A 19,109-nucleotide genomic window follows, 5' to 3' on the forward strand; every position below is an offset into this window, starting at 1 on the left:
TTTCGTAAAATCTACGAGATTTCGATTTCAGTGCAGAAAAAGCGCATGCGCGCCGCGTATGTATAGTCACGAGGTGAGAGCAATTGTTCAATTTAATAAACCAATTGTTTAATATGAATTATACGTAATGTTTCAGTTGTTCTTGACAGATGTATCATTGCGTAGAATAAATTCTTTAAATGAAATCATCATCTCGAAAGTCAAAGGGATTCAAATTTTAAGCTTACAAAAGATTAAAATGTAACATAATTGAAATATATATGTTACTATTAATATATAATATTAATAATGTATATTATTAACATTCTACATTACAATATATTATATATTATTATATATTATTTGTTGGAAGTGGATGTTCACACGCACCACGGTAAATTTCACCCTAAATTCACAGAAGTTTTTACCGTCAATTTACGGTAATTTCGACCGTTGATATATGATAATTTTTGCTGTGGAGTTGAGGTAATTCCCGGCGTGGATATAATGCAGCACATTGGGCCCCTTTTTACCGCAGATATACGTGAGATTCTACCGGTGTAATCTGTAACTCGCAATCACATTCTTCCTGCGAGGAACTCCCCATCTGCGATGAGTGTTTGAAATGGCATCATTTGGTGTGCGAGGGTTTAAAAAAATATCAAAGTCCGATTATATTGATCCACAGTGACAATAATGATTGATATAAATACTATACCAATAGAGCAATAATGAATAAGTCGTCGGATATTTTAAAATGAAGAGTATTTCAACGATCAGTGATTTGGACTGAAAATTTTGAATCGCGAAAAACAGATCACTATGAATTTCCTTAGTTGAGTGGGTTTAAACACCTTTTGAATGTGTGAGACAATTTGAAGGCTGAGAAAAAGAAATTGAAGGAAGAACGAGATGCAGTTGAAAAGAAAATGATACTTGAGGGGCCTCTAACTATCAAGAAGATCGAACAAGAATTTAAACCGCCTTGTTTTAGTGATCAGAAATTGTCTCACTTCGTGATCAGAAACTCATCCCTATCTTGAATTACAGGCAGAAACTCTCAAAGACCTAATTCTTAAAAACTATGATTCTAATTAATTATTTTCTGCTCAACTCAGAAAAAGATATTGATAATTCTGAATCAATGTGCGCGATTGAACTTCAAAGAACTGTTAATTGGATTTGATTCGCCTTTTTATTTTTATTCGTCTTTCATTCAGACCACTGGGTCCACCTGATCAGAAACAGTCGCATTTACCTTATATCTATAGCAAAAACAGGGCCCAATGAATTGACTCATATCCACGCCAGAAATTACTTGTAATTCACGGTAAAATCTACCGGGGATTTAAGGTGACATTTACCCTGACGCATGTGAACAGTCACGGCCCTGGTTAATATATATTTGCAAGAACATTTTGACACGAAAAAAATTAATTAGATGACATAATTCATTGAATTGTAGCTCAATTGATTTTTTGTTTTATAACGTAACTCTAAATCTAGGCGAGGCGAAATAGATCGGTAACGAAAAACGTAACACTGATTTTTTTTAATAGAGGAATAGAAGGTCGGAGGGTGGGTCGTGAGCTCGATACCATGACACAGCTTTTGTACACATGCAATGTTACCACTGCAGTATCACCGTGACTCATTCTCAACTCAGTTTGAAATTGTTATTGCCTGGCCGGGTGATAACAAGGAAACCCATGAATTCGGCACGCTTCCTCGTTACAACTCAACTCTAGATTCGTCACTGGTGTTACAATTGCGCTGGGAAAGAATTTGTAACAAGTGCATGCAAATGACTCAGATTAAATAATATTTCTTGTCAGATAGTTGCAATATTTAAAGTCAAAGAAACATTCGGAATGATAATACACGGAATAATTTGTTGTAAGAGCCACAGAATTACTGTGAATCGATGAATCAGCGAATTCTTCAATAAATGCAACCACTTGTTGATGACTAAAGTACTCTACTCTCAGAAAAAAACGCACTGAAAGTAAAAGAACTGAATATTTAGTTAATCGTAAAACTTGTTGCAAGAAATGAAGAACACACTGATTGGAAAAATATCTTGAACGGAAAGAAATTTAGGAAAAAACGCATCGAAATATTTTTTAGAATATTCAATGATGTATGAAAAAATATTTATTGATATTGTTTTTGGCAATGGACAGGAAATACTGGACTATTACACTTGAAAACAAACAAATTAATTATTTCACAGATTGTTAACTGGTCTAAAAAATTATCATGGTATTTTCCCCTGAAATTGTTTACATTCAAGATATTTCCATAATTAACAAAGACGTCGTATCGACCTTGTACTTTTCCTCAACATAAAATTGATTCTCCTCAATAATAAATCGACATAAAATATAAAAAAAAAAAAATTGGACTGCGCGTGTTATTCTCTTCACGATTTGATAGTGAAAGGTCGCGCACTCAGAAAAAAAATAATCAGAAATTGCACCAACTGCTGACCCAGGGACAAACCTGCTCAGGAGGATCGATCCCCCTAACCTCAATCACCCAAAATCCTCGTAATTAATTGCCTCCCAAAAATTAAATTCGCCAATTTACATCACCTCAATTATTTACCCCCTCCCCCTATTTTTTAGTTACTGCACAAATACTAGAAAAATCATTACAGCAAATAGAAAGAGTACAATCTGATTCTCTTTTAATTAAACGTCAAGATCCCAGGTGATGATCACCATCACGTTGGGGAGATCCGAGGATCAGATAAATTATTTGAGGAATTGTTTATGACTTTGAAGACGAGATAATGAGAATGAAATATATTTAAAGGATTTATTATGTACTGGTTGACACCCACCTTGCCAATGGACCACTCCTTTTCGCTCGTTGTCCAAGTATTTTCTCCACAACAGTGACATTTCCACTTCTCGCTGCCTCCAGCAGCTCCTGATCCTTTCCCATCTTCCATTTACAAACAATAAACCAACCGACACATCGAGACACACCTGTACAGTACTTGATTTTTCGGATATTTTACTACGAAATTTACTCGAGTTTCATTGATCCAACGTGGCCATCTTGGAGACGACTGAACTGACATCTTGTGGCGGAGACTAGAGGATCAGTGGGAGATATGCCCGTTCACGTCTCACCCCGCCATAATCGGAGGATTCACAGCTGTTGCGCCGTAACGTACCGGATAGTGGAGTGAGTTTGAGATGTTTTGAGAGTGATACAACACGAAAAAGTCGTACGACCGTTCGTTTGGAAGAGTTGATAGAGGACTTATCGGTTTGAGGGCTGAGAGGATGGGAGGACCATGGGTGGTGGTGATTTGGTGGGTTTTTATTGGGGGTTTGGGGGCGTCAGGGGGGAGTGTGATTGGCGGTGCTCCCGGTAAGCAAAACATAACCTCTTTTTTCGTGGTTTTTGTTGACATCGGGATCGAGGGCTTTATTTACGTTCTGTGCCGCACAATTTCTCGGGAATTTTGATTGTGTTGTAGGGGTTAATTATTGGTAGGCAATTGTTCTGGTCATTTCTCGGGGCTTAATGTCAGATCTATAAAATATTACGAGATAATGACACGTCTAGAAGTATTAAATATTTAAATATTGCAGGACAAAGTATCTTAAGGGGAAAATTAACTGACGTGAAAATATTACAAGTGATAATATTGTTAATTAAATATTTTCTATCTTGTGTTTTCACGTTAGGTGGGGGAACATTTTTGTTCTAACTACTGTCATTAGTTGACGACTACAATTTGATTTTTGTTGAATTTTTTTTTGTGGAAAATAAATAACTGAAATTAATTTTCTATTGGGTTGAATAAGCATTTGTTCATTTCATTTATATATTTTTTTATTTCTCGTGATTCCCTTCGAATTGGAAAACATTTAAATTTATAGCAAATATCCATTGCCATTAGTTGAACATTTCCACTTGATTTTTGTTGATTTTTTCTGGTGGGAAATAGTTCATAAAAATAAATATTCTATTTATTTGAATCAGTATTTATTCCCTCTCATATTTCTTCCTTTATTATGTTTCCACTTCAGATTGGAAAACATTTCTATTTATGTAAAATATCCACTTTTAATTTGATTTAAAAAAAATTTTTTGGCACAAAATAATTGATAAAAATTAATTTTCTGTTGGCTTGGATAAGCCTTTGTGACTTTTATATTCTGTTTCGACTGCGCTATTACGTTTTTGTCATAGTTAGAGGAGTCTTGAGTTGTGTAAATAACGCATACCTTAATATAAAATTAAGATATTTTCAATGGAAAATATATCTGAATAATCCCCAAAGTGTATTATTTTTGTTTTTCGTTATTCTCTACAGAGTTTAAACTTATTTCGAGATTATTGAACGAAGATAAATGAGAAACATTTTTAAAGGCATTAATCCAACGACTAATAAGTCTAACATCTTTAAACGATTTTCTTTCAGTCATTATAGTTACAGCATTTGTATAATTACAGCGCACGGTAGCGCGTTTGGTCTTGTTCTATTGCAAAAAAGACAAACATCGACACTATCGATATCTTGAAAGTCTGCCACGCCGATTCCTCATTGGTTCATAGCGGGCTAACGCGACTATTTTCAATTTAGCACTCATTTAATTTGGAAATTTTCAATCATGATTGTTATAAAAAATACGGAACGTTCCGTAAAAATTACTGTCTATGCGGGTTTTTCTCCAACAATTGGTACAGATTTTTTTTTATAGAATACCCCATAATGAAGTCTCGAGGAGATATCTATAACGTTATTTCAAAAAATTGATCGCTCGTGTTATCGACTGCATTCGATTGATCGTGACATATAAAATCAATAAAATTGTTTTTCAATCGCTATTGGGCCACTCTGCGTAAAGGGCCAGAGGGCATTTCTCTTAAGAATTTTCTGCTGATATGGAAAAAATCTCTTTCTAAGATAATTATCTAAATAATGCGATATACCAAAGGAAATCGAATTTGATTAATCAATGTTATCCCTTGCCTATTAATTTCAGTTCTTCGCCATTAATCTTAATATAGCCTCCTGTCTTACAATTATTTTTTATTTTGTATGAGTTCCAGGCTATCCAGCTATCAATATTTCAATTTCCAATTTCAATGCTTCCGATGCCAATAGTTGGGTATTTACCAATAAAGTACAATTGAAGGCCAATACAATTAGAGTTATCGATGTCATAAATATTCCGTCGATTGTCTCCTTCATGATTGTCCAAGTACATACCCAGGAACGAAATATTACACTATCATATACCGATGAGTTCAGCAATAAAACCCGAGTCACTGGATCAAATGTGGGACTGCAAACTGATCCCAGGAGTCATCGGGTTTTCGTCAGAAATGATAACGAGGCTGGTGTGCCAGCACTGGTGGCTGTTGTGGTGTATTCTGGCAATGGTTCGTATGTCACATTCTTCGGTTTTTTTATTCGCGAGTGCAACTTATATCGATGAGGCACACAGATGACATCAATACGATGATAATCCGATAAGATTAAAATTCCTTGAAATAAAACCATTTTCCATCTCCCACTTCCGATTGATCTATTCCTATAAATAATCTATTTTTTTACACTTTTTCTTCCTAATGGAAAGTTTGTAATCATCCGATGTTAGGGTTTTCTCATTTTGCTTAGAAATTATGGAGAATAGTTTGTTGGTCATTTTCGCCCGTTTCCTCAAAGTGTTTTTTTTTAATTTGTTGTATTTGGATAATTTGATGGCCCCATCAATATTTTTGATTTTGGTGAACTGAATGAAATCAATTTTTGACAAAATGTGAAGGTATCCTGGGGGGCATCGTTTCGAGTTTTCCAGAAGTTCGGTCTATTACTCTTCATTTTTTCTCTGTAATTCTAATTCGTATTGTTTAAACTGAAAATATTCCTGTTTTTACTGAGAAATTATTGAAGAGATATTAAAAAATTGCGAATATTAATGATTTATTTTCAACGAGTTGAACTAAGATTGCGAATAATGATGAGAGCAAAATATTAGTAATCTCGGCGCACGAGAAAAAAATGTGAAATTGTATAATATTGGGAAATGATAATTAATAGGAAAAACTGTGATACGCGGAAAATTATAAGTGGAGAAAAGAAAGAGAATCGAATAAATCGATGGCCCAAAATGAGAAATGAAATGTTCGAAGAGTTGACGAAAAAATTGTAATACAGTCGGCGATAGGGAATCCATTCGGAAAATTTTTATTAATTAAATTGGTAGAATGAAAACCAAATTAAAAATTAGGGGAATACCTTAGGACGTAGATCTCCAGATCAATTACTCGTCGGCCAATAACACCCAATTCCACGCATGAGAATTACGTTGAACTAGAAGATTATGATTTAACAAATGACTTGGAATAACGATTCAATAAGAATTACCAATATTTCGAATTACTTTCCATTATTTCACCCAAGAAAATGACGAATTGGCAAAATTTTCGGAATACTCAGGAGTTTTTTGTCAATATCATCTACAGTATAAATAATTAAATCGTTCAACATAATTATAATATTTGGAACTGAACCTTGACGACCTGAAATATCCCTCTTGGAGAAATATTTTTTTTTCTGTCTAAGAATATCAGTCCTTCGCTAAAATATTTCTTTTCTAGTTGTAATAAATTCAAATTAAAAAAGTAAAGCGAATTATACGAAGAATTTTCTAACACTTATCCGTATTTGATATTACCATTCAATAACATTGAAACTCCAACTGCAAAATCAATGCACATTTGGTCTAATTCCCAATTATAGGAGAGAAAAAACATTCTCTCGTACAGATGCGCACTAAAAGCTAGAGAAAATTCTAAGTTTTTTTTTTTACAATGTGCTAAGGTCTAAGGTTGATTTGAAAGCGAAATAAGAGATTATTATATTGAATGGTGAAAGATTAATCCATTCAATTTCATGTAATTTTAGGCAATTTTATTGGTTAGACGGCAATTCATCTGAAATAGTCTCGATATGATGGGCAATCGAAATTTCTCTACTCGTAATACGTGATAATATCCTAATTTTTTTGAGTTTTATCACTTCATATAGCATTTATCGTTTAGCTCCGATTCCTGGAGGTTGTAACATGGAATTCAGCATTGAGACCTCACCATTCCTAAGACTGTCTGCTAGTGATTCGATGATAACGGTAGATGCCCAGCCGGCCTCGTCGATTGGACCGAATGGAAAACAACTGCCTTGTGAAAAAAATCTTGTCACTTATGAGACGTACCGCCTTTACGTCCCCGAATGGGATTTCACCAGTGAAACTTATTTCGCTACAATTCCCAAAATGCTGACCGTGGAGTCTATCATTAAGTTTGGGAAAAGGGTAAGAAATGAAAATAGTTTCAAATTTCCATCCGTTCCTTAAGATTAACGGCAATTAGTAAAGCTAAATATAAACATTTGAGCCGACTAATAATCAATTATATGATATATAGCTCCCCGGGCATATCACCCGAATTTTAGTAATTTCCGATTGTTAGCAAAAATATTGCAGGGCGATTCTCCTCTTGGGAATTTTTTCACAGGGGAATTTGAGTGAAGGGAATTTTTTGAGCGGGAAATTATTGGATGGAAATTATTTCGCAGGAAATAAGTCAGGTCACCACAATCATTAATCGTATGATTACCAAATCATTACACGGAGAGACAAATCTGCGAATTTTGATACTGTGATTCTGATAAACTATGCACTATATATTACAATGCTGCCATCCAATCTCGGCGCAAACTGCAGGCCTGTGAAAAATTACTATGCCGCATAGTAAAATTACTTTATCGACTTAGGAAAACTATATCAGCCTCGTAAAAATTCAAAACCTAATAGGCGATGCGGAGATGAAGGCTAAACGGCTGATGCAACAGGTCCCATGACAGCGTCCAACGTCGGCAATAATCGTATATATTCGGGGTTCATTGTTAACCAATGACAATGAGTTAACAAAAAATTGCTGTGGGGCACTGTAAAAAATGAAAGAAGACACAATAAAATAAACTGATCTAGATAAGAATTTTTAAAGGATTTCTATGAATTTTTCATTTAAACTGAAATAAACAGTAATTGACATTTAAATTTTATTGGATTATGGGGTTTTAAGATTAAATTAAATAACACCTTTTATTTATAAAAACTTTAATTGAAAGAACTCTAGACAGTCAGAAGGTACTTCACTGTACAAAAATCTACGAGAGACTAACTAGGCAAGACAAGGTAGACCCACTTGCCCTAAAGAGGGTAATATAATTTTCACCCCCTCCCCGGAATATTTCCCCTTACTATTTACTATACCCTCTGCCCAACAGATACACTTAGAAATATCCAGAGGAAAATAAAAACTAATAAAGAAAACTGTGGGCATTTCCCTTGATTTTATAACCAAGGGAAATCCCCAAATAATATGGCCATAAACCATCACCACTTAAAGTAATAAAAATTGAGAAGAGTGAATTTTGTATATGGGGAAATCCCCAAAATCCAACACACCCCCTCAAAATTCAATCCTCCTTATTCTAACTCAATATTCAAAATATTAAACTTCCATATCTTTTATCTATTGTGCCTTCTGACTGTTTCCTGGGGCAAATACATATGGTTCAGCATTTACTGCATTGGATTAGGGAAACCCAGAAAAACCTAATCAAACCAATCAATTTACAGAACATTTATTATTATATTATTTTAACCCTATTTCAGTCCTTAGTTGTAAGAATCTCGGTGCAGGAAGTGGTTTTGTCAGTATGTCAGCCAATTGTTCACCTGTGGGAATATGTAATAATTTTACTATATTTTTCTCTACTTGTTCTCTTGAAAAATGATACTTTATATCAATATGTTTGGAACGCTTGTGACTAGCTGGATTATTAGCTATACTAATGCAGCCATTATTATCTTCATATATTATTGTTGGATCTTCAATCTCAATATGTATACTCAGAGCCAATGATCTGAGCCAGATTAATTCTCTAACTGCTTCAAAAAGTGCCATGTATTCAGCTTCTGTGGATGAAGCAGCCACTGAAGGTTGTCGACGAGTGTTCCAACATATTGTGCATTTGTTATATAATGTAAATAGATAACCGGTAGTGCTTCTTCTATCACTACTATCACTTCCACCCCAATCTGAATCAACGTAACCTGTCAAAACATCATGACTTGTGCTTCTTTCATAAATTAATTTCAAATCTACTGAACCCTTTAAGTATCTAAATACTCTCTTTAGGCATTTCCATAATTCTTCATTGTTTTTATTTGTATACCTGCTTAGAAGATTTATTGCCGTACTCAAGTCAGGTCTTGTACAAACCATGAGGTACATTAAACAACCGATGGCATTTCGACAGGGTGCGTTGAACTCGTCTTCTACATTTAATGCTTCATAATTCAATTTTGTTTCTAATGGCGTATTTACTGCATTGCATTCAGTCATTTTGAACTTATTTAAAATAGTTTGAATATATGCACTCTGGTCTAACGTTATTGTATTTTCTGTCCTATTGATTTTTATTCCTAAAAATAATTTGATATCTCTCAGATCAACCATCTGAAAAGTTTTCATTAAATATGATTTCAATTCGTTCAGAGCCTCTTGATCGGCAGTTGCTATAACTAAATCATCTACGTATAAAATTAAATAAATATTTTTCAACACATGACCTCTGTCATGTATATAAACACATCGATCTACTGGAGAACTTTTAAATTTTCTTTTCGTTATTGCTATATCAAATTCTTCAAACCAGCATCTTGCTGCCTGTTTGAGTCCATATAAGGATCTATTCAATCTACATACTTGATTATTTTTACTTTTAACACCATCAGGTACTCTCATATAAATTTCCTCCTTCAATTTACCGTTTAAAAATGCTGTTTTAACATCCATATGATGAATTATTAAATTGAATTGATTTGCGAATGCAATTAAGAATCTAAAACTTGAAAGTCTCGCGACAGGTGCAAAAGTTTCATTGTAATCTTCTAAATATTTTTGACTGAAGCCTTTTGCTACTAATCGTGCTTTATATCTTACCGGATTTCCAAATTCATCATTTTTTAATGCGAATACCCATTTACAGTCTATTATATTTTTTTCTTTCGGTTTTTCAACCAATGTCCACGTTTGATTAATTAATAAAGAATTCAATTCGTCTTGAATGCCATGTTTCCAGAGTTCTCTGTCATCTCTGTTTTCTATATCGTGAAATGAATTGGGAATTTTACATACCACTGATTGAGCGCACATTAAATAATCAGGTTGTAAATTTTCTTCGCTGTAAGAAAATTTTGGAATATTTCTAATTCTATTACTACGTCTTAGTTGTGAATAATCTTTATTGCTATTATTACTATTTTCAATAGGAGGTGCTCCATCCTTTTTCAAATCATTGGACTCCCTTAAAATATCATTTTTGTTTCTTAAGTTTTTCAAGTCGTTGTCATGAATCTTTTTCTGCAGCCTTTGTGTTATTTCTCCTGATGCTGACCATGTGTCTGTAGCATCGATTTTATGATTTTCACAGTGAGGTATTTGGCTTTGGCTACCTTCATTGCTAGGTATACCGAACCCCCTCCATTTTGGCTTTCTTGCTGTGTTTGACGTCTCGTCAGGGACTCCAGCTTTACCAAATTTGTATTTCTTATTTAATACTTCGCTATCAACTTTAGTATCATTTATTTCTGAATTTGACCCATTGTCAGTGATTTCAGTTTCTTTACATACTGAGTTTGAGCTGTTCTCAGGGACTCCAGTTTTACCAAATTTGTATTTCTCATTTAATACTTCGCTATCAACTTTAGTATCATTTATTTCTGAATTTGACCCATTGTCAGTGATTTCAGTTTCTTTACATACTGAGTTTGAGCTGTTCTCAGGGACTCCAGTTTTACCAAATTTGTATTTCTCATTTAATACTTCCCTATCAACTTCAGTATCATTTATTTCTGAATTTGACCCATTGTCAGTGATTTCAGATTCTTTACATACTGAGTTTGAGCTGTTCTCAGGGACTCCAGTTTTACCAAATTTGTATTTCTCATTTAATACTTCGCTATCAACTTCAGTATCATTTATTTCTGAATTTGACCCATTGTCAGTGATTTCAGTTTCTTTACATACTGAGTTTGAGCTGTTCTCAGGGACTCCAGTTTTACCAAATTTGTATTTCTCATTTAATACTTCCTTATCAACTTCAGTATCATTTATTTCTGAATTTGACCCATTGTCAGTGATTTCAGTTTCTTTACATACTGAGTTTGAGCTGTTCTCAGGGACTCCAGTTTCATTTTCTATCACCTGTGGTCTGCTTATATGAAAGTTTGATTCATCGACAATTACATCTCTTGCAATGATGTATTTTCTATTTTCTACATCCCATATTCTGTATCCACTTGGTTCATATCCTACTAGTATTCCTTTCCATGATTTTTCATCAAATTTATTCTCATTTGTTTTGATAAGAACATGAACCGTGGAACCAAATACTTTCAAATATTTTATTTGTGGTTTCTTGCCATGCCACAATTCAAATGGTGTTTTTGTTGATTTTTAATGCTTTTGTTGAAGTTTTGTTTATTAAATACACTGCTGTTAGAACAGCATCCCCCCAGAAAACTTTATCTAACTTTGCCTCGATAATCATAGCGCGAGCTCTCTCTAATATTGTACGATTCATACGCTCAGCGACACCGTTTAACTGTGGGGTTCCCGGTACTGTCAAATGATATGTTATTCCTTTTTCTATGCAATAATTTTTCATATCGTTTGATAAATACTCTCGACCGTTATCGCAATAGATATTAACTACTTTTGAATTAAAATGGTTTTCACTTTTAGCTACATAATCTTTGAATTTAGAAAATACTTCGGATTTATTTTGCATTAAATAGATAACTGAATAATGAGTAAATTCATCAATAAAGGTTACAAAATATCTTTGATCTTTCACGGTTAGAGGAGTTACCGGACCGAAAAACATCCGTATGTATTATGAATAATGCTCGTTGCACATGACTTTTATCCTTTTCTTTACTGAATGGCAATTTCGCTTGTTTACTCTTTATACAAGCTTCGCATAGTGTATCGTTTGGCTTAATTTTGTTCAACAAATCAACATCGCTTACCATTTCTTTATTTTTAATTCTAAAAATTTATTTTTGCCAATATGGCCTAAACGTTGGTGCCATAGATTGTAATCTATTGCTTTTGCTATGCATGTAAGAAACTTACCCGTGTTGACGGTGAATTTGACGATGTTTACGTTGCTTCGTCTCTTACCACTAATAACTACCTTACCGTTGTTGTAAATTTGGAATCCCTGTCCATCAAAAACGTTTTTCAAACCTGATGCCTGCAATTTTGGTACCGATAACAGATTGTACGGTACTTCCGGTACATAAAGAACTTGGATAAGTTCGCCTTCGATTCCGATGTTGCTCTTCACCTTCAGCGTGCCTTGCTTGGTTGCATTGACATATTTGTTTCATATTCAAGTAGTCGGTTTTTTACTTGTTCCAACGTTGATTGTTCAGTCAATCCAGTTTCAATTGACGTCGTAATTGCCTCATAAGATTTGGGTAGAGTCATTAATAATCTTGCTATCTTCGTTATCTCGGGCATTGTTCCACCGGCTCTCACATAGCGTCTGACCAGGTCGTCGAATGTGGTGAAGTGATTAATTAATGAACTGTTCACTTTGATTTTTAACGTGATCAGTTGTTTATCCAATGTCATCATAGTTGCAGCACTTTTACGTTCGTACATTGTGTCCAGTTTCACAAAAAGTTGACTTGAAGTAAGTCCTTCTCCATATTCGAAGAGGGTATCCGAAAGATGATTTGTTATCACGTCCTTCGCTTGTCTGTCCGCGTCTTCCCAATCGCATCCGACTTGTTCCGGACGGGCTTCATCTATTACGTTGATGATTCCCAAATCAATTAAAAAATTTCTAATTCGTTGCTTCCACACACTATAGCCTTCACCATTGAACCGATCGATTTTTCGTTTCATTTGACTTATCGGCGGCATTGTCACTGTTATTGTTAGTTAACTGTAACCACTCAATTATCACACGAATTTGAACTTTAAAAAAAACTTGAAGACAACACAAAAAATTGTTTTTCAATTCACGCACTAAATATTTGAAAACAATACTGGGCCCATAACCTATTGGATTATGGGGTTTTAAGATTAAATTAAATAACACCTTTTATTTATAAAAACTTTAATTGAAAGAACTCTAGACAGTCAGAAGGTACTTCACTGTACAAAAATCTACGAGAGACTAACTAGGCAAGACAAGGTAGACCCACTTGCCCTAAAGAGGGTAATATAATTTTCACCCCCTCCCCGGAATATTTCCCCTTACTATTTACTATACCCTCTGCCCAACAGATACACTTAGAAATATCCAGAGGAAAATAAAAACTAATAAAGAAAACTGTGGGCATTTCCCTTGATTTTATAACCAAGGGAAATCCCCAAATAATATGGCCATAAACCATCACCACTTAAAGTAATAAAAATTGAGAAGAGTGAATTTTGTATATGGGGAAATCCCCAAAATCCAACAAATTTTATACTTTTTATACATTGTAATTAATTGTATTAATTACACAATCAATTACAAAATGTGTCACAAAATCCAAGCTAGGGATAGGAAGTTTTGTGTGTTAATCAAACACATTCTAATATTGTAGCATTTTGCACCTCGATTCTAATTCCCCCCAGTAATCTCTCTGCGACGTTTCTCTCTGTGTAGGTACCAAATCATGCTTCAGCCTCCCCTAATTTTAATTACAATATTTGCATCATAATGAGATTAACCAGGAAGAATTTCACCCAAAGACATGCATGATAGTTAGCCACAAAAGCAAATCAATAATCAATAATAGGGTCTGTAGATGTAGGGTCCTTAGACGTATCCCGACAATCCCCCAACTCTGCCCGCTATCCCACCAGTATTTGTGATTATGAATTTTACGAACAACCTCAGGTACCACCAAAACTTTCAACATCCCAAATGAGAAGAGTTTTCAGTGCCTATCCAGGCACAGGCTCAGCGTACGCGATGATCGCCACGTTCAAGAATTCATCATCTGCGTACGTTCCAGTTTTCTCGTACGCCTGCAGTCCATTATCAAGCCTTAAGTCTTGCTCACTTTTGAGTACGTATACAAATTAATTAAAAAAAGTAAGTGATCCCCGACACTCACTTAATCACAATACCTCGATTAATTTTCAGGCACAACAATTTCTAGACTTATCTGTGCGTTAGCTCTCTTCGTCGGTTTTTTTCTCGTATTCATTGGTCACGTCTGTTTTCGTGCGGAGATGTTCTTCCTGGGGACGATCTCGGGCGGAATTATTGGACATATTTGTCTCGTGGCTGCTCAATATGAAGATGTTACCGGTAAGAAAAACTCAACACTTGTTACCATAAAATACCTTAACAGTTAACTCATAAGTTCATCTCGGCTTAGGAAATTATCCAAAAGATATCTGTGAGGGTTCAAAAGACCTCCATCAGAGCTTTCTGTTCAACTAAAAATTCGTATCTTCGACTATTTTCGGAACAGGAAAACTGATTTCTTCTTGAACAGTCTAATTAGCACTCATTGTGATTCTATAAACAAAGAACTGATTACCTGATTTTTGAGTCCCTCAATTGCGGAGTCTTCTATGTCTAAACGGGGCGGGGTCAGCTGATGGGTCCATAAACTGAGCGAAGAAATTAGTGAATTAAAAAAATAGTTTTTAGAAAGAAAGGACCTATTTTCCGTTTCGATGATACCTGTGGTATTTTGAAGCCATAAATTTTTGAACTGCTAACAATAAATCGAAGCAAACGACTCTAGATTTATTCAGGAAAATATTGTTTTGGTACTATTGGAAGAAATAGTTCTTTGATTTCCACTGGTTATTTCTCTCAGTATACAGCCCCTTCAGGGGGTAAATTCCGAAAAATAACAAATTCTAATTTCAAAAAGACACGAAAAATATATTTTTTTCAATCTTGCTATGATTTGAAAGATGAAAACGTTAAAATATAAGTGAAATCTTTAACGTATTAATCCTATTGTTCCCTGTTTACTTTATTTTGCGTTCAAAAAGTATTTATACAATTTTCTTTCATCCTGTGAAGTCATAATTTACGATTTATTCCAGCACAACTCGGACTCTCTCTATTAATAGGGATACTGGCAGGAATAGCATCGATAACTCTGTGGTGTACGTTCGGAATGCCATGTATTGCTATTCTCCAGGCAACGTTATTTGTTGGTGCTTTGGTAGCGAGCATAACTTATTTTAGCATACCAGGTACGCATTCATATATCTCGATTTATTTTTAACGTTTGCACGATGAAGTTATGGATTGAATTGGTTGTTTAGTAATTTCAACGAAGAGTGATTTCCCATCCGATTAATTTCATATTTCGATTCCTCCGGCTGATCTAGTTGGTTATAAATCATGTTGGACTGTGATCATAGGGATCATGTTTGAAAAAAATTCAAATGAACTTCTCTACAAAAAATCTGTCACAACAACGTAAAATCTTCGCAAAAAGCGAACGTCGAAGTACTTCGTCGAAGAATCTTATAAATAAAATCGGGATAGTAGTCCAAGCCCATTGGTTTATTTAGTAGGCATCGGCAATAAGGGGAGAACAAATAAATGACTACAGTTCAATTAGTACAGTGATAACTACGGTTCAATATTCGAGACTCGAGACTACATTGAAATAAGAAAAAATCTCGTCGTAAGATTATAATGATGCCACTTTTTATTTAACCCAACTTTCTGACCCTTGATAATCGATAACATATGCTCTCAGGATAAATATTTACCGCTTACTATAGAAATTTCCACAATTTTTTACTTACGTATCAATTCCCTCTTCCCAAGAAATATCGATTGTTTTGTTCGAACAAACACCAAAACAAAGTCCCTAATCCATAACCCACTCATAAATGCATAATTATAAATCTTCTGAAGAAATTGTAACAAAATCCATCAATAATTCGCAATTCCTTTCTGAATAACTAATAATTCTCGCGACAATTTTCTATTTCATAACTTTCACAATCCCGTATATGAATTGCACTATAATTACACTTAAACTATTAATTCCAACAACATGAAAGAACAAAGAGGATGATAAATAAAACAATCGGATGATATCACCCCCAGGGAAACTAGTTGCAAATTACAGTATAATAATGAAAGTAAGGTTTAAAGCTACAAAATACGAGGGGAGAGAAAAAAGAATGCCAAGTTAGTTTGAATTCTGTGAAGGGATGATGAGCATCCCAGAAGCAGCTTCCTTCTGTATTTTTCCCCGGTCGGCCCTTTCTATCAATGTTAACCACTCATGTGGAAACTGCCTGTTGAAATCCCCCTCCTGAGAGTGAGAGAGATAGAGAAATTTGCCTCCCGCCCTTTCTCACCATAACGCAACTCAACCCACCCCTAGGTTCATAGCCACCCTCGTTTCATACACAGAGATTTTACGCAGTCATTTTACTGGGGGTTGGGGGGAAAACCATTCGCCGAAAAACTTTGGGCACACACACATCAAACTCCCACGGAGGCTGTAACCAGCTTGAAGGATTCGACATTTACCTAATTGTGTACCCAATATTTATTTAGTACGTAACCTATTTAGATTACACGCTTAGTACATGGGTTATTGCATAAAGTACAAATGTTTGATGATATGGGGGTTGGAGAGGGAATTAAAATCTACATAATTATGCGGATTTATGGGGAAACGTGTAACTATTTCGAGAATTTACTTATTCATCGGTTTATTGAATTTCGTTCAATTTTCGGGATTCTGAGCCATTCAACTGTGGTCAAATTTAATTAGTTTTTTCTTTCAAATCTGATTGAAAAATGAATTTGTTCTTCATGTGGAGGAGAAGGGTTCGATGAGAATTACACGGACGTACAGTAATTTACAAGCGATAATTACTGGCTTTTTAACTGATCAACGGCAAGTGACATTTATTCGAAATTTGATCTTATTTGGGGATTTTGGTATGTTATGTATTTTTGATTGAAGTATTTCTTTCCATCTATGGAGTCGATTCCTGGCTGATATGCATCGTTGCAATTGAGATTTTTTTTATAGGAAGACTTTTTTATGAATTAATTGAAGCGGTCGCAGTGTTAGTCAGGTTCTCATTCGGTCTTCGGTATTCTGAGAGAAATTTGATGTTTTTCGCATTGAGTAATATATTCAAAAACGTGGAACATGTTGAATCACTACTAATCGACACTAATCAGCTAAAAATCTCAATTCAAATAAAATTGGAAAGACCTCCGAGGAATTTCAGATTTCAGATTTTCAATAGATAACTGAAAATTTTTGAGTCACTGAATGTACTCTAAAATCGATATATTTTTTCGCGTCCAAGAGCAATGGGAAAATATCGGCCATAACTCCGCAATTCTATCCGAAAATGGCTAGAAAGAGAGATGAAATGAATGAAATAAATCAGAGATCAATCGTCAATTCACTGAAATAAAATAACTGATACCCCAATTTCCATATGGAGCGATATAATTGATGCGAATCACTTTCGGTGTAGCGTCTAGGGATGTCCGGATGGATTGCAAAAAAATTATTCCTCACACTATATATTTTTAAATCTACTAAACTCCTTTATAACCACTAATTCCCGCAGTAATTAGCAACTAATGATGTACTAATTTTGCTACTGATTTACCATTTCAAATTGGAGATGTTAAAAATATAATTTCTACTATATAAATTACTATATAAATTTTTTAATATGTAAAACTATCTATCAACAACAAAGTCCAGGAGTGATTAGTAGGTACGGATTTCTAATTTTCATACTGATTTACCATTTTAATTTTCAGATGGTATTGCCCTATTCGAAAGCGATGCAAACTTCTGGGTCGTTTATGGAGCAATTATGATAATGGTACCTCTATTACTCTGCATGTTTCCATTAAGCTCAAATATCGTGTGCTGTGCATTGGTTGGTGCTTCAGCAGTAATTCTATCAATCGATTACTGGCTGGGATCCAATCTCAAGTACATTGTGATCAACACAGTGCGTCGAATGGTAGTTCCTGGCTTTAATGTTGCCACGATTCAGCCACCATTTCAGGGTGAAGGTAGGATTGATGAACAATTTGTTGAGTAATGTGATTTTATTATCATATTTATGATTGTACTTCTCTTTTACATCATGGAAGAGATATCGCTAGTGATAACTTGGCTGATAATCGCTCTATGCGGAATGCGTGTCCAGAAGAAGAGGTTGAATGGACGACCCCCATTCCCCAGCCCTGTTAACTACACTACAATAAGTTCTGAGAGATCTCCACTCCTCATTCAAGTGAGGAATGGCACGACAAGTGCTCGTTTTGAGAGAAAATGATCAGATTTATCGTAATTCCTCATGCTGTTGGCATTGAAAAGTCAATTGAAGTCTTTTAAATATTTTATTTCCATTGTGATACATCGATGTAGACTTAAGGCTTTCAATCGACGATTATCTGTTATCTGAAGAGAATATAGGCTTATAAGAGATTATTAGGAGGGGGAGGGAGGGGAGTGAGAATTATGCAGATGTTCGTCAGTTTAAAATGAAATAACATTTATTGAATGAAGACAGTGACACCTAACAGTTGGTACTAATTATTTCATTAATTTTTTCCATTTTTTTTTTGTGGTTTTTCTTTTCTTCTGCTACTTACAATCTTAGAGGTAATCACAGCAACAATATTATCTCATTATTCACAACACTTACATAGATTACTGCGGCAATTAATATATTAGAGTATTTTTCATTGATAATTTTTTCTTACTTTTTTTTCGTTTATGCGCATACACTGTATTCTCGTACTGATTTTTTGTGATTTTTTAAATCTCTCGGTTTTGTTTAATTACTACGTATAATAAGAATCGTATACCACTCCCGCGCTCGGTTTCGATCGGGTGGTGGCTGGTACTGTTTGTTATATCGCTGAAAATTATGATTTTCGATGGTCTTTCAATAAAGTTTTGTGGTTATTGAGAAATTCTGCGAGTTTTTTTATTTCATATTTGTACAGTTGTTAAGTAATATATGTTTATAAATAA

At 34.6% G+C, this 19,109-nt stretch overlaps 2 protein-coding genes across 8 annotated transcripts in view; one reads left to right on the forward strand and one right to left on the reverse strand.

The window, feature by feature from the left end:
- Positions 1 to 3,071, reverse strand: part of LOC135167256 (ankyrin repeat and SAM domain-containing protein 1A-like) — a 77,238-nt gene extending 74,167 nt beyond the window's left edge. For all 5 annotated transcript variants that reach the window (XR_010299826.1, XM_064130298.1, XM_064130289.1 and 2 more), the window contains exon 1: positions 2,825 to 3,071. Coding sequence is in view for 4 of the 5 variants with exons in the window: in XM_064130298.1 (XP_063986368.1) it covers positions 2,825 to 2,928 (104 nt within the window). In the remaining variant the exon portion in view is untranslated. The remainder of the gene's footprint in view (positions 1 to 2,824) is intronic.
- Positions 3,072 to 3,121: 50 nt separating this feature from the next.
- LOC135167275 (transmembrane 7 superfamily member 3-like) lies at positions 3,122 to 19,048 on the forward strand. 3 transcript variants are annotated; one of them, XM_064130307.1, is made up of 8 exons: positions 3,122 to 3,363; positions 5,047 to 5,388; positions 7,054 to 7,322; positions 13,985 to 14,156; positions 14,234 to 14,401; positions 15,157 to 15,309; positions 17,879 to 18,139; positions 18,221 to 19,048. In XM_064130307.1, the coding sequence occupies exons 1-8, from the start codon at positions 3,276 to 3,278 to the stop codon at positions 18,403 to 18,405; spliced, it is 1,638 nt and encodes a 545-aa protein (XP_063986377.1). In that variant the 5' UTR covers positions 3,122 to 3,275; the 3' UTR covers positions 18,406 to 19,048. The 3 variants fall into 3 exon arrangements, with proteins under 3 accessions (XP_063986377.1, XP_063986386.1, XP_063986395.1); XM_064130316.1 differs by having other exon boundaries at positions 5,050 to 5,388; XM_064130325.1 differs by having other exon boundaries at positions 5,056 to 5,388.
- The last annotated feature ends 61 nt before the right edge of the window (positions 19,049 to 19,109 follow it).

This window comes from Diachasmimorpha longicaudata, chromosome 1, assembly GCF_034640455.1.
Source record: "Diachasmimorpha longicaudata isolate KC_UGA_2023 chromosome 1, iyDiaLong2, whole genome shotgun sequence".
Taxonomy (NCBI): domain Eukaryota; kingdom Metazoa; phylum Arthropoda; class Insecta; order Hymenoptera; family Braconidae; genus Diachasmimorpha; species Diachasmimorpha longicaudata.

Coding starts and splice junctions, on each gene's coding strand:
- LOC135167275 (XM_064130307.1), top strand. CDS start 3,276: ATGGGAGGACCATGGGTGGTGGTGATTTGGTGGGTTTTTATTGGGGGT. Junction 5,389..7,053: donor TGTGGTGTATTCTGGCAATG/GTTCGTATGTCA, acceptor TTTATCGTTTAG/CTCCGATTCCTGGAGGTTGT. Junction 14,402..15,156: donor TCAATATGAAGATGTTACCG/GTAAGAAAAACT, acceptor GATTTATTCCAG/CACAACTCGGACTCTCTCTA.